The sequence below is a fragment of the Suncus etruscus genome, chromosome 13 (assembly GCF_024139225.1).
Source record: "Suncus etruscus isolate mSunEtr1 chromosome 13, mSunEtr1.pri.cur, whole genome shotgun sequence".
NCBI lineage: Eukaryota > Metazoa > Chordata > Mammalia > Eulipotyphla > Soricidae > Suncus > Suncus etruscus.
In genome coordinates this window covers 98,656,288-98,671,707 of record NC_064860.1, presented here as the reverse complement: position 1 = coordinate 98,671,707, position 15,420 = coordinate 98,656,288, and the positions used below count along the sequence as shown (strand labels likewise).

Here is a 15,420-nt window from a genome sequence, read left to right as displayed (position 1 = left end):
GCCTTTGTTGTCCCGTGTGCAGGTGCCCCCTGCTGGCTGAGGGTAGACTCGATGCTGAGCCCCTGGCAGGGGCCTCTGGGGGCCCCTCCAGGCCTCACCCCAAATGGCACCTACCTTCACCTTGGCACCACCCAGCACCCGCTCTGCTCCCACCCCTATTTCCTTGAAAGTCTTTGCCCCGACGGCCAGTCTTTGTTTGTTTGTTTGGTTTTGGGACACACCCAGCAGTGCTTAGGGGTTACTCTTGGTTCTGCACTCAGAAATCTCCTGGCAGGCTCAGTGGACCATATGGGATGCCGGGAATAGAACCCAGGTCGGCCTCTCTCCCACTGTACTACCACTCTGGTCCTAATGCAGAGCCATTTCTGGTCCTCATAGAAAATTGGGCCACAGCTTCGAATCACTCTGTGCTCCCTCACAGGATTTCCGGGGTGGGGGACCCTGGCAGGACCCATCTCAGGGCTCTCAGCAACTTAGTTCATGGGACCCCGGGTCCCCCAAGTATCTGGTCAGACTCTTTGTCTTGTTCCTGTGCGTGGCTGTGTCTGGCCATCTGAGCCTCGTGAGGGAAGACCCTGTGTGTGACCCCTGAGTGACCCGCATGATCCGTGTGTGACCCCATGTGGGGGGGGTCTCTGCTTCCTTCTGTCAGGTCGGCTGAGACCTGCAGGGACCTGGGCGTAGCTCTGCCGAGGGCTGGGCTGGGTGTCCCGGCCTCTGGACCCCTGTCACTCACCCCACAAGCGGGGCACGACCCCAGCTCCATCTCTTAGTGTGGGGGCTCGGGGTTCAAAGTAGCTCCTGCCATCCCTCTGAGGGTGGGGACCCGTGAACATGCCCAGCTTGCGTGACTCTTAGGCGGCCACATTGTTAGGGTATCAGTATCCCTGGGGGCAGGCTGGCAGCTGTGGGGCGGCTGGAGCCCCGTGGGGGTGGGGTAGAGCAGCACTGGCCTGGACAGTGGCTGCGGCAGTAGAGCCGGTCATGGGGCCTCCGGCCGAGCCCCTGCAGCACCGGAATGGGGACCCTGGGCAGTTCTGCACGTGTCTGCACCCGGGCCTGTGCGACTCGAGCATGTGTGAGCACCAGTATACATCCTATTGCTCTGGCCCTTGCGTGAGATCACTGATGTCCATTTTGTGCCTCTTCTCCATCCCTCGAGGCATCCTTCTTTCTCTCGGTCCCTCCATCCCTCGGTCGCTCTGTCGAAATCAGGGTGTTTGTACAACTGGTCAAGTGTTAAAGTGCACACACACGATCACACAAAATCCAGTGCATTGACACACAGGCATACATGATCATATATAGCCAAGTGTATGCACACACCACCAGAAAACACACACATGATCGTTAGAACCCAGCACATACATATATGCTCATATACAACCACTGTATACACACATGCACGTGTCACACAGGGACCTGGGTTCCCCCAGCACACAGATAAGACAAGAACATACGCTCAAATGAAATCACATTCGCGACACACACGCGCACTGTTGCTATAATTTGTGCAGGTGCAGCCCAGCAGCCAATGCAAGTACATCCTCCCACGTGCACCCAGGGGCTCCTGGACCCTGCACAAACACACAGACCCTCTGGCTGCCTGGATCGGACAGGCACTCGGAAGCTGGCACTCAGAGCAACCCCGGGGCTGGACAGCTGAGTCAGGTGCTTGGCGATCTGCCCGACCTTAGGGTCTCAGCACCCCCGATCTACCCTGTACCGTTGTGCGTGCCTTGAGGAAGTGGGTCCCAGAACCTCAGAGCACCACGGAGGCAGTAGGATGGAAGCTACGAGAGCTTTATTTATTTATTGCTTTAGAGGCCAGGCCCCCAACTAAGAGGGCAGGAGACGTTGGGGCCAGAACAGGTGGGACTTGTGGCCACAGTCTTTCCAGGAGACGTCTTAGACATGCTGGTCTGGACAGTGAGTCTCGCAGGTGAGCCAAGCTGTTGGGGACACATGTCAGCAGCAGCAGCAGGGGCGGGGGCCACATGGGGAGCAGCTTATGGGCGCACAGCAAGGCGGGGGCCCCACAGGACACGGGCTTGCAGAGCAGGGTGGGGCCACAGGGTGGGGCAGCACCCCGAGGACGACTGGCAGGAGGGCACCATGACCATCATGGGCTGGCAGCTCACAGACGCACAGCAGGGGGGTGGGGGCCCGGCAGGGACAAGGGCTTGCAGAGCAGGGTGGGGCCACAGGGTGGGCAGCAACCTGAGGATGACTGGCAGGAGGGTGCCAGGCACAGCATGGACTGGCAGCTCATGGGCACGCAGCAAGGAGGGGGCCCGCAGGACACGGGCTTGCAGAGGCAGAGTGGGGGCCACAGGGGAGGGCAGCACCCTAGAGATGCCTGGCAGGGAGGGTGCCAGGCACAGCATGGACTAGGCAGCTAGTGGGCATGCAACATGGCGGGGGGCAGGGGCTGGATGCACAGCAGACCAGGACACAGGCAGGGGCCTGTCCGCAGCTTGGGGGGCAGCAGGAGGCCTGGCACACACAGGCTGGCGGGCAGGAGGGGCCAGTGCTGCAGGCCGGCTGGCAGCCTGCAGAGCCTTTGCAGTCGGAGCAGGCCGGCTGGCAACCTGCAGAGCCCTTGCAGTCGGAGCAGGCTGGCTGGCAGCAGGACGAGCGGCTGGTGTGGCACATGGTGGCGGGGTGGGATGGGGCGGTGTGTCGGCTCCGTCCCCCCAGGCCGCCTTTATACCCGGCTGGCCTGCGTCCACCGTGTACTTAGTGTGGCTTCCTTCCCTGTTCCTGCTTGATCCCTGAGGAAGCTGGTTCCACAAGGACATCCTCGGACAGCGAGCACCACACAACCCAGCGCGTGACCGAGTCAGCTGGCCCAGGTGGACAAACACAGGCGTGGCCCCCCTGTGCTCACACACCTGCTCTTTGGTCTGTGGCAGGCGCTAGCCTGCTCCCTGCAGGCTTTGTCCAGGCTCAGGGTCACTGCCCCTCCTCTGGTCACTTTTACAGGGGCATTGGGATCCTGCCCACTGGTTGGGCCTCAGAAAGAGGGAAGGAGCTTTCCTTTATGGTTGACTGATTATTGAGTGACTAGTTTTTATTTTATTCAGGATAATTTGTTTTTTTTTGGAGCCAGTTCACAAAGTCTCTTTATTTCTCTGTAGTTCCTATGATTTTTTTTTTAAATAATGTCTTGGGCCGGAGAGATAGCATGGAGATAAGGCACTTTGTCTTGCATGCAGAAGGATGTTGGTTTGAATCCCGCCATCCCATATGGTCCCCTGAGCCTGCCAGGAGCGATTTCTGAGCGTAGAGCCAGAGTAATCCCTGCTGCTGCTGGGTGTGACCAAAAACCAAAATAATAATAATAATAATAATAATAATAATAATAATAATAATAATAATATCTTTAAGCACTATGAGTACAAACATGTTTGTAGTTGGGTTTCAGTTATAAAAAAGAACACCGCTCTGGGGCCAGAGCAGTGGTGCAAGCAGTAGGGTGTTTGCCTTGTATGTGCTAACCCAGGACGGACCGTGGTTTGAGCCCCTGGTGTCCTATATGGTCCCCCAAGCCAGGAGCAATTTCTGAGGACATAGCCAGGAGTAACCCCTGAAGTCACCGGGTGTGGCCCAAAAAGCAAAAAAAAAAAAAAAAAAAAAAAAAAAAGAAGAAGAAAAAGAAAGCAATTTCCCTTCACCAGCGCAACCTTCCCATCACCAATGCCCCCATCTTTCTCCTCTCCACCCCTCCTATCTTCAAGAAAGGTATTCTACTTTTCTTACTCACTACCATTGTCATGATAGTTGTTGGTGTAGTTATTTCTCCAACTAAATTTACCAATCTTTGTGACAAGCTTCATACTGTGGGCTGGTCTTCCAGCCCTCATCTTTATTGTCTCTGTGTATTATTCCAATAATGTCTTTTTTCTTAAATTCCATAGATAAGGGAGACTATTCTGTGTCTGTCTCTCTCCCTCTGACTTCTTTCACTCAGCATAATAGTTTCCATGTTCATCCATGTATAGGAAAATTTCATGACTTCATTTTCCTGATGGCTGCATAGTATTTTTTTTTTCTTTTTGGTTTTTGGGCCACACCCTGTGACGCTCAGGGGTTACTCCTGGCTATGCGCTCAGAAGTTGCTCCTGGCAACATATGGGGACCATATGGGACGCCGGGGGATCGAACCGTGGTCCGTCCTAGGCTAGCGCAGGCAAAGCAGGCACCTTACCTCCAGCGCCACCGCCCGGCCCCTGCATAGTATTCTTATACCACTCGTAGGGTGTACCCTAGGAACACAGACACACAGCACAAAAAGGCCTTCTGCACTCCTATGTTCATTGCAGCGCTATTTATAATAGCCAGAATCTGGAAACAACCCAGACGAGTGGCTAAAGAAACTGGGGTACATTTATTCAGGATATTTCTTCTTTGCATACGCTTGTCCCCCCTGGGTGAGAAGCACCTCTGGATTGGCTGCTACCTGTTCTCCACCCATGGGGTGGACTTTCTCTTCCCCATTAAGACCTTGGGTGTCAGGGAGAAGCGGCTGTGGCTTCAGTTTCTACAACTAGCATATCTGCCTGCTGGTGTCTTTTGCTAGTGAGCGGAAAGCTTGTGGAACCTGTTTTTTCCCCTTCAATCTGTGTGGATTATTTCCTGTGTCAATGTTTGCTTCCAGATCCATGTTCCCCAATCCCTCAGAATTGGGCATGAGGTTTCTGCTTCCCACTACCTCCCCTTTCCCAGTGTCCCATCTCCCATCCTCTACCCCAGCCTGCCCCTTGAAGGTACAAATTCACATCATATTGTCTGTTACAACAAAAAGGCAATGGAATTATCAAATTTTAGATCAACAGGAGTAAGTTTGAAATGATTGTTCTATCTCTCTGGCTTTTTTTGTTTGTTTTTGGGCCACACCCTGCAGTGCTCTGGGCTTACTCCTGGCTCTGCGTTCAGAAATCGCCCCTGGCAGGCACAGGGACCATATGGAATGCCGGGATTTGAACCACCATCTGGTCTGGCTCATCTGCATGCAAGGCAAACACCCTACTGCTATGCTATCTCTCCGCCCCCTCTATGGCATTATTAATGTTAGTGTCTGAGTATTTCCTGGGCTGTGGTTGACGCTAGTTGAGGTTCTGTGTTATTGTTCAGGCTCTCTGAGTTTGGGAGGTTTCTATGGAACTTTCCATCAGATTTCCTGGGACGTGACTATAAGCTATTGAAGAGTCACATGCCACAGCATTTCAGGATTTGTGGATCTGAAACAAATTTCATGGCTTGGCTGTTTGATAAGATTAAGCCACAGAGCTGTGGGAGGGTGTAGGGGTTGGTGCTGGGCTGTTGGGGGTCACTTCTAGAAAGATGGGATGTACCCCCAACGCCTTTCTGAGAAGGCCACAGAGGAATCCCTGGGCTACTGGGAAGAATGGTCAGTTCTTATTTTCTCCTGGACTTGGTGGGGCAGCTGGGTCATTTTTCTGCTGGGAAGATTTCTGGCAGGTTTGGGTGGAGGCTGCTAGTTATTATGATTTTTAATCTGAAATCTATGTTGAAGTTTGTCAAGCGACATTCTGAATAGGTTGTCACAGTGTCTACTGATAATAGTAAATGACTTGCTAATATCTTTTATGGGTTTTGTAGTTGATGTAATTGATTGTAGTTGATGGATTTGTTTGTTTGTTTGTTTGGGTCACACCCGGCGGCACTCAGGGATTACTCTGGGTCTACGCTCAGAAATCGCTCCTGGCAGGCTCAGGGGACCATATGAGATGCCGGGATTTGAACCACCTCCTTCTGCATGCCTACCTCCATGCTATCTCTCAGGCCCCTTGATGGATTTCTTTTTTTTTTTTTTCAGGCCACACCCATTTAATGCTCAGGGGTTATTCCTGGCTATGCGCTCAGAAATTGCCCCTGGCTTGGGGGACCATATGGAACGCCGGGGGATCGAACCGTGGTCCTTTCCTTGGTGAGCGCTTGCAAGGTGCTTACTTCTAGCGCCACCTCGCCGGCCCCGCCTTGATGGATTTCTTACAGTGGTTTGCTTGATTTCTTTCTTTCTTTTTTTTTTTTTTAAATATGGAACACTTGGGCCCGGAGAGATAGCACAGCGGTGTTTGCCTTGCAAGCAGCCCATCCAGGACCTAAGGTGGTTGGTTCGAATCCCGGTGTCCCATATGGCCCCCCGTGCCTGCCAGGAGCTATTTCTGAGCAGATAGCCAGGAGTAACCCCTGAGCACCGCTGGGTGTGCCCCCCCCCCAAAAAAAAAAAAAAACAAAAAAAAATAAAAAAAAAATAAAAAAAAAAATAAAAAAAAAAAAAAATATGGAACACTTCACGAATTTGCGTGTCATCCTTGCGCAAGGGCCATGCTAATCTTCTCTGTATCGTTCCAATTTTAGTATATGTGCTACCGAAGCGAGCACTTGATTTCTTGTTTGTTTTGTTTTGGGGCCACACCTGTTGATGCTCAGGGATTACTCCTGGCTATGTGCTCAGAAATCGCTCCTGGCAGACACCTTACCTCTAGCACCACTGCTCCAGCCCGTGGTTTCCTTGATTTCTTTTCAAGTTATACTGAATTGGGGGGCCAGAGCAGGGGCGTTTGCCTAGGACAGACTATGGTTCAATCTCCCGGCATCCCATATAGTCCCCTGAGCCAGGAGCGGTTTCTGAACACAGAGCCAGGAGTAACCCATGAGCTTCACTGGGTGTGGCCCAACCCCCCCCCAAAATAGATTATACTGAATTGGGGCCCGAATGATAGCACAGTGATAGGCTGTTTGCTTTATACATGGCTGACCCAGACAGACTTGAGTTAGATCCCAGGCATCCCATAGGTTTCTCAGAGCCTGCCAGGAGCGATTTTTGGGGGAGGGCCAAACCTGGTGAAGCTCAGGGGTTACTCCTGGCTATGTGCTCAGAAATCGCTCCTGGCTTGCGGGGACCATATGGGACACCGGGGGATAGAACCGCGGTCCGCCCTACCTAGCGCTTGCAAGGCAGACACCTTACTTCTAGCGCCACCTTCCCGGCCCCTCCAGGAGAGATTTCTAAGTGCAGAGCCAGGAGTGACTCCTGAGCGCCGCTGGGTGTGGCCCCAAAACCAAATATAAAAAAAAATGCTGGTAAAGTGCCCATTGCTGTGCTATCGCTCCAACTCCACATCATCCAAACATTTTGTTATGCCTGTATGGCCTGTAGTGGTGCCTCTAACGCTGTGTCTGTGGGGCAGGTGGGGTTTCCTACCCCCCTTGGCACAGGACCCTCAGGCAATGGGGTCTTGAGCACCATGTGGTCCCTCACTGGCCTACCATGACCCCTGTTTCTTTTTGTCCTGCCCACGGGAAGCAGCACTGTGCTGTGGCTTGTTTGTCCCAGAACCCCAGAACATCAGACAATGAACCAGAGGGAGCTGCATGGAAAATCAGGATTTATTGGGTCTCAGGAGTTGTGACTTCTCACTGGAGACAGAGCGGAGTCCTGATGCCAAGGCTCCCCAGGAGGTGTCCAGGGGCACTGGGGACTATCCCTATGCAGAACAGACTTTCCAGTTCCATGGGCAGACCCTCAAGGCCACCCAGGGAGTCTTCCTGGAGGAGGGGCCAGCACTGGAGCAGCTGGCTGGAGTGTGGAGTTCAGCAGCAGCAGGACGGGGGGCCACATGGGGAGCAGCTTACGGGTGCACAGCAAGGCGGGGGTCCACAGGACACGGGCTTGCAGAGCAGGGTGGGGCCACAGGGCGGGCAGCACCCCGAGGACGACTGGCAGGAGGGCACCATGACCATCATGGGCTGGCAGCTCACAGACACACAGCAGGACGGGGGCCCGCAGGATACGGGCTTGCAGAGCAGGGTGGGGCCACAGGGTGGGCAGCAACCTGAGGATGACTGGCAGGAGGGTGCCAGGCATAGCATGGACTGGCAGCTCGTGGGCATGCAGCAGGGAGGGGGCCCGCAGGACACAGGCTTGCAGAGCATGGTGGGGCCACAGGGTGGGCAGCACCCTGAGGACTGGCAGGAGGGCAGGCACAGCATGGGCTGGCAGCTGGGGGAGCAGCCGGAGGAGCAGCTGGTGTGGCACATGGTGGGTGCTGAGGGCGTTGCTGGGGTGTGTGTGGTCTGGGGCGTTGGGTGTCTGTGCCCCCTGCTGTTCCCCGGCGGCCTTTATACTGGCTCTGGGCTTGGGCACTGTGGAAGCTGCCTGCGGACTTCCTCCTGGCAGGCTCCACACTTCCCCGTATGGCCCCAGGATGCGCTTTCCCTTGCTGCTGTCACAAACAAGTCTGGCTTCGGCCGGGCGCCTGCTGCAAACAGGAAGATCTGGTGTGACTCAATTGTCCTGGTGGGTTCCTCAGGGCCGGTTGTGCCAACTGTGGCAGAACACGGCACTGCCTCTGTCCTTTTCCAGCCTCTGTGAGGCCCTGGGTTCATGGGGTGATGGAGCAGCGATGACCACAGGACACTAAGGCCGGGCAGTTCTGGTTGGGGTGGGTTCTGTGGGGTGTAGACATGACAGTCTGGGGTCTAGACTGGGCAGTTCTGGGTTAGGGGGTCTGTGGGGTCAGTATTAGGGTATGGGGGATTTGGGGATGTAGATCCTTCATAATTGGTTACTTGGGTCTGTGGAGAGTCATATTATTTGGGTCTGTGAGTTTAGATAGAACCATGCTGGTTTGGAGGGCCTGTGGGTGTAGACAGGGCAATGTAGGCTATTGTGGCCAGCCCAGGACCTGACTGCCCTGATGTGGTTTCGAACCCTCCTTTGCTGTCTGAGCTCAGTTGTCCCCCCATATCTGCATTGGCATGTGCTGTAGACGCCGGAGCCATCCAGGAAGTGAGGCGACAGGTGTTTCTGGAGAAACTCAGCAGCTGGACCTTGGGAAGGAGCTGAGAGTCACACAGTGCCCGGTCTCCGTGGTCTGGGACTGTGAGGCTGGTACCATATCCCACAGCCACCCTGGTGCGTACCGAGCCCAGCCTGGCCTCCTCTTTGAGCCAGGTATCCCCCACGTGAAGACCCCCATGGGTCTCCTCTGTCACTAAACCCCAAGAACGTCTTGGTAATGGGCCATAACCCACATTGTATGTTTTGGTTAGTTTTGGTTAGTTTGTTGGCCAGACCCTGGTGTTTTGGTTAGTTTGTTGGCCAGACCCTGCGGTTCTTGAGGGTAACTCACCACCGATTGTGCTGGGGGTTACTACTGGTGGAGTTGAAACTGTAAAGAGTGCCGGGGATCGAACCTATGTCAGTTGTACAAGGCGTGTGTCCTGCCTGCTGTCCTGTGTTTGCCCCCACCAATTTCATTTTTTTTAAATATATATAAAATCTTTATTTAAGCACCATGATTACAAGCATGGGTTTGTATGATTACAAGTTGGGTTTCAGTCATAAACAGAACACCCCCCTTCACCAGTGCAACATTCCTACCACCAATGCCACCTTCCCTCTTCCCCCACCCCTGCCTGTATTCGAGACAGGCACTCTACTTCTCTCATTCATTAAGATTCATTAAGATAGTGTAGTTATTTCCCTCACTGAAATTACCACTCTTTGTGGTGAGCTGTTGTAAGTCAACCCCTGATGAGGTTGACTGATGGAGGGATGGAGGATGAGGCCTTTCTCCTCCAGCTCGGACCACGCGTCTGTTCCCCTGTTCAGCCAGTGGTTCTGAGGAGAATGCGGCGGGAAGAAAGCCAACAGGCAGTCAGGCTTCCGAAGAAAACAGCTCTTTATTCCGTGAAGAGGCCTAAGCCAAAAGGCCTAAGAATAGGCCTCAGGAAAAAAAGCCCCTCGCCTTCCACAAACCCTTGCTTATATGCCCCAGAATCAGGTACCACCCAATGGTGGGATCAGGTACCACCCAATGGTGGGAGCAGAATCAGGTGCCACCCTAGGGTGGGAGCAGAATGCCAGGTCAAACCCTACGGTAGGGCACAGTCACCGATCAGGGTAGGTCAGTAACATAATAATCCCATAAAAATGTTTACATGCACAACAGTGAGCTTCATATTGTGAGCCAGTCCTCTCATCTCTAATGTCTCTGAGCAATATTACAATAATTTCCTTAATTTTTCTTAAAACTCATATATGAGTGAGACTGTTCTCTCTCCTTCTGATTTATTTCTCTCAGCATGACAGATTCCATGTACATCCACATATAGGAAAATTTCATGACTTCATCTCTCCTGACGGCTGCATAATATTCCATTGTGTGTATGTACCACAGTTTCTTTAGCCATTCATCTGTTGAAGGACATCTTGGTTGTTTCCAGAGTCTGGCTATTGTAAAGAGCACTGCAATAAATATAGGTGTGAGGAAGGGATTTTTGCATTGTATTTTTGTGTTCCTAGGGAATATCCCTAGTAGTAGGATAGCTGGGTCATATGGGAGCTCAATTTCCATTTTTTTTTTTTTTTTTTTTTTAGTTTTTTTTTGGGCCACACCAGCGTTGCTCAGGGGTTACTCCTGGCTGTCTGCTCAGAAATAGCTCCTGGCAGGCATGGGGGACCATATGGGACACCGGGATTCGAACCAACCACCTTTGGTCCTGGATCGGCTGCTTGCAAGGCAAACGCCGCTGTGCTATCTCTCCGGGCCCTCAATTTCCATTTTTTTGAGGAATCTCCATATTGTTTTCCATAAAGGCTAGACTAGACTGCATTCTCTCTCTCTTTTTTTTTTTTTTTTTTTTTTGGTTTTTGGGCCACACCCGTTTGGGGTTACTCCTGGCTATGCGCTCAGAAATTGCTCCTGGCTTGGGGAACCATATGGGACACTGGGGGATCGAACCACAGTTCGTCCTATGCTAGCGCTTGCAAGGCAGACACCTTACCTCTAGCGTCACCTTCCCGGCCCCTAGACTGCATTCTCACCAGCAATGAATGAGAGTTCCTTTCTCCCCACATCCCCACCAACACTTATTGTTCCTGTTCTTTGTGATATGTGCCAGTTTCTGTGGTGTGAGATGGTACCTCATTGTTGTTTAGAGCATTTTTCCATGTGTCGTTTGGCCATTTGTATTTCTTCTTTGAGGAAGTGTCTCTTCATTTCTTCTCATTTTTTGATGGGCTATATTTTTTCTTTTTCTTTTCTTTTTTTTTTTTTTTTTGGGCCACACCCGGTGGTGTTCAAGGGTTACTCCTTGCTATCTGCTCAGAAATAGCTCCTGGCAAGCATGGGGACCATATGGGACGCCGGGATTCGAATCAACCACCTTAGGTCCTGGATCAGCTACTTGCAAGGCAAATGCTGCTGTGCTGTCTCTCCGGCCCCCCCCCCCTTTTTTTTTCTTATTAAGTACTGTCAGTACCTTGTATATTTTCGATAATAGGCCCTTATCTAATGGGGATTGGGTGAATAGTTTCTCCCATTCTGTGGGTGCCTTCTGTCTCCTAGGCACTATTTCCTTTGAGGTGCAGAAGCTTCTCAGCTTAATATAGTCTCATCTGTTTATCTCTGCTTCCATTTGTTTGGAGAGAAAGTGCTGTTTCCTCCTTGAAGGTGCCTTTAGTCTCAATGTCATGGGGTGTTTTACCTACGTAAAAGACCTATATGTATACCTTATGGTTTCAGGCCTGATATCAAGGTCTTTAATCCATTTGGATTTGTCTTTGTGCATGGTGTTAGATGAGGGACAATTTCATTTTTAACTCAAAATTCTGGCTCCAATCTGGTCTCCAAGGATCCACCAGGTCTTTGTTTGTTTGTCTGTTTGAGGTCGCACTTGGCAGTGCTCAGGGGTTACCCCTTGCTCTGTGCTCAGGAGTTCATCCTGGAGGTGCTCCTTTGAGATGCTGGAGATCGAACCCTGGTTGGCTGCATGCAAGCAAATGCTCTCCCCACTGTGCTATGGCTCCAGCTTGGGACTTTAGGTCTTTTTTGTTTTTGTTTTTGTTTTTGGGTCACACCCGGCGGTGCTCAGGGGTTACTCCTGGCTGTCTGCTCGGAAATCGCTCCTGGCAGGCACGGGGGACCATATGGGACACCGGGATTTGAACCAACCACCTTTGGTCCTGGATCGGCTGCTTGCAAGGCAAACGCCGCTGTGCTATCTCTCCGGGCTCAGGACTTTAGGTCTTACCCACCCACACATCTTGAACCTCTCCTGCCCACTGTGTCAGCCATCCCCCAAATGTCCTGCACGTGGGGTCCATCTGTGCCTATGGCCAGTGGTGAGGACCCCCTAGAAGCTTGCAGGGCCTGGCACAGAGCTCCCTGTGCATCCTGCCCATCTCCACATCATGGAGACCAGGTCCTGGTCTTAGGATCTCCTGCTCACCAACGCCAGCCCCATGTGAGAACTGAGGGCAGGATAGACACACGGCTGACCTTGTAGCCCTGAGAAGGCCCTCGTCCTAATGATCCCCTCTAGCAGCTGCTGAGTCACCCCGAGTCACTGCGAAGCTGAGGCTGTGCTGAATCATGTCCCGGAAGGTCCGAGCGTGGCTGCCAGGGCCTGGGGGGCAAAAGCACCTGCCGGTCCAGGAAGGACGTGAGGGCTGGGCACCCGGGCCAGGTATAAAGGCTGCCGGGGAGAGAGCCCACAGATCAACTTCTGCACCCCGACCTCACCAGTACCGCATCACCATGAGCCAAGCCAGCTGTTCTTCCTGCTGCATCCCTGCCAGCTGCCAGCCTCTGATGATCATGGCACCCGCCAGCCAGTCCCCAGGGTGCTGCCCACCCTGCGGCCCCACCCTGGCCTGCAAGCCTGTGTCCTGTTGTTCCTCTCCCTGCTCCGCATCTGTGAGTTGCCAGCCCATCATGGTCATGATGCCCTCCTGCCAGTCTTCCATGGTCTGCAAGCCCATGTCCTGTGGCCCCTCTCCCTGCTGTGTGCCTACGAGCTGCAAGCCCTTGATGGTCATGGTGCCCTCATGCCAGTCTTCAGGATGCTGCCAGCCCTGTGGCCCCACCCTGACCTGCAAACCCGTGTCTTGTGGCTCTCCTTGCTGCTGAGTTGTGGCCCCAGGACACCTTCTGGGTGTGTGGGGTCAGCGGGGCCCCCTCGGAAGGGCCCCTACAGGCCCCAGGACCCGACTCACTCGCCGACAGAAAGTCACGTGGTCCCACCCACTGGCCCACCAGGGCTCTCCTCACCCCCTCCAAGCCCAGTTCATCCAGGTGATGCAAAGCCGGGGGCTGCTGGCTTCAGGCGTTGAGCCCACAGCTGAGGGTCCAATAAATTCTGAGCACAAAACTTCCTTCGTGTCCTCTCTCCTGTCACAGCACAGACGTCCCTGTATCCTCTGTCTCTCCTCTTGTAGGGATTGGAAGGTTTCTGCTCTGTTCAGGGGGCTCGTGCAGGGTACTGGGGTGATCCCGCACCCAGGGGCCTCCCTGGACATGCATTCCTGGCTCCATCCGGTGGGGGCCTCAGTAGAAACACCTGCTTTTGCTTGGGTGGCAGAGAGGGTGTTGGGGAGGCCCTGCCCAGCGCCCTGTGCCTTGACCCTTCCATGGTGGCAGTTTCTCCCTGGTGTTCCCGCCTTCGCCCATCCCTGGCACCTGCATCCAAGGGCACCTGGGGCTGATGGGAAGTAGGGCAGGGGTGACCCCAGGGATCTCAAGACTCAGCAGCGGCCTAAGGAGTGTGGCCTCATGGAGCAGGTGGCTGGGATCCTAGACCTGGGTATGGGAGGAGCAGTGGGGGAGAGACAGCCACCTCGGGAATCTCCCCTGGATCTGAGTTTGAGGCATGGGTGATGGGAGTAGGGGCCTGGCCTAAGCTGCCCGGGGTGTGGCCTGGTTGGGAGCAGGGCGTGGCCTAAGCCCCTTGGGGTGTGGCCTGGGCATGACAGGATGTGACCTAAGACAATTGGGGCTTGGTGAGACTTCCTTGGCTGTGACCTGGAATAGAATGGTGGTGGTCTGAGCTGCTTGGGGTGTGGTCTGGGTGTGGAGGGGGTGTGGCCGGGCAAGCCAGGGTGGGTGGGGCCTAGCCTGCCAGGGCGTGGCCGGGGCATGGCTGGGACTTGGTGGAAGGGCTGGAGGCCCTTTTTTAAATTTTTTTATATAATTATCTTTATTTAAACACCGTGATTACAAACATGATTATAATTGTATGATTACAGTCATGTAAAGAACACCCCCCTTCACCAGTGCAACATTCCCACCACCAATTTCCCAGATCTCCCTCCTCCCCACCCCCCTACACCTGTACTCAAGACAGGCTTTCTACTTCCCTCATTCATTCACATTGTTATGATAGTTTTCAGTGTAGTTATTTCTCTAACTGCACTCATCACTCTATGTGGTGAGCTTCATGTCATGAGCTGCACCTACCAGCCCTCATCTCTCTTGTCTCTGAGATACTGGAGGTCCTTTTTAACATCACCCACTCCTGGGGCCAGTGAGGTGGCGCTAGAGGTAAGGTGTCTGCCTTACAAGCGCTAGCCAAGGAAGGACCTCGGTTCGATCCCCTGGCGTCCCATATGGTCCCCCCAAACCAGGGGCAATTTCTTTCTTTCTTTTTTTTTTTTTTTTTGGTTTTTGGGTCACACCCGGCACCACTCAGGGGTTACTCCTGGCTCTACGCTCAGAAATCGCTCCTGGCAGGCTCGGGGGACCATATGGGACGCCGGGATTCGAACCAATGGCCTTCTGCATGAAAGGCAAACTTCTTACCCTCCATGCTATCTCTCTGGCCCCACCAGGGGCAATTTCTGACCCCTCAGCCAGGAGTAACCCCTGAGCATCAAACGGGTGTAGCCCAAAAAACAAAACAAAAAACATCACCCACTCCTCTCTGTGTAGAATTACATATTAATTATCGAGTCCTGGATGGTGGTGGATGGCTGGTGAGGCCTTTCTCAGCCAGCCCGGGCCAGGCACCTACAACCCCTTTCAGCCTGTGGGTTTCCAGGTTCAGGGTAGGGGTGAGGAAATGATCCACAGTCCATCAGTAGAAGTCAGGAGATGACCAACTTTAAAATAATACGCCCTAGCCACCTTGTGTGGCTTCTAGGCTAACCTCTTAAGCTGCCCTGAATTTAATCCTGAATCTGCCATCTCTCCATGCTGCCTTCTTCTGCCCAGTCTTCTTGCTGAATCTCTCTCTGAATGTCCTTTCTGCCCTTGAGGCAACTCTTTTGTTATTTTCTATAGACCCTTCCCAGAAATGTGTGGGTCTGACCAACAGGTCATATTAGCATTTTGCCCTGGGAGGGGGTGCCACCTGCATGACCTGTATCCTGATCTCAGCAGCTAGGTGCCCACACTCCACACCCAAGTGTCCCTTCCTGGGTGCCGTCGTCGGTGCCCCCTCTGCCAAGGCCTGCCCTGTGCAGACTCTGATGTGCTGAGTCCTCTCCTCTCTCCAGGTTTCTGGACTGTGGGGACCTGAACAGTCCCCACTCTGCACCAGAGTCTACCTTGAGCGTGTCTTCCTCCCTCAGGAGCAGGGTTCTGGGGATACCCACAAAACCCTTCA

General features: G+C 53.4%; 2 protein-coding genes and 1 non-coding gene across 3 annotated transcripts in view; 1 reads left to right on the top strand and 2 right to left on the bottom strand.

The window, feature by feature from the left end:
- The window catches only part of TSPEAR (thrombospondin type laminin G domain and EAR repeats), an 81,038-nt gene that overhangs the window by 1,318 nt on the left and 64,300 nt on the right, over positions 1 to 15,420 (top strand). The gene's annotated exons all lie outside the window — the stretch shown is intronic.
- LOC126026580 (U6 spliceosomal RNA) lies at positions 6,305 to 6,411 on the bottom strand. Its single transcript, XR_007501803.1, has one exon. It is a non-coding gene; the product is annotated as a U6 spliceosomal RNA (small nuclear RNA).
- Positions 7,447 to 8,070, bottom strand: LOC126026276 (keratin-associated protein 12-1-like). Its single transcript, XM_049785961.1, has 2 exons — positions 7,666 to 8,070; positions 7,447 to 7,578 (listed from the first exon to the last, which is right to left on the bottom strand). Exons 1-2 carry the CDS (start codon positions 8,068 to 8,070, stop codon positions 7,447 to 7,449), a joined length of 537 nt encoding a protein of 178 aa, XP_049641918.1.

Excerpts from the sequence above, each read along its gene's own strand:
- LOC126026276 (XM_049785961.1), bottom strand. The coding sequence starts at position 8,070 with ATGTGCCACACCAGCTGCTCCTCCGGCTGCTCCCCCAGCTGCCAGCCC. Across the intron at positions 7,579-7,665 it reads CCCCGCCTTGCTGTGCACCC|GAAGACTCCCTGGGTGGCCT; the intron begins GTAAGCTGCTCC and ends CCCCTCCTCCAG.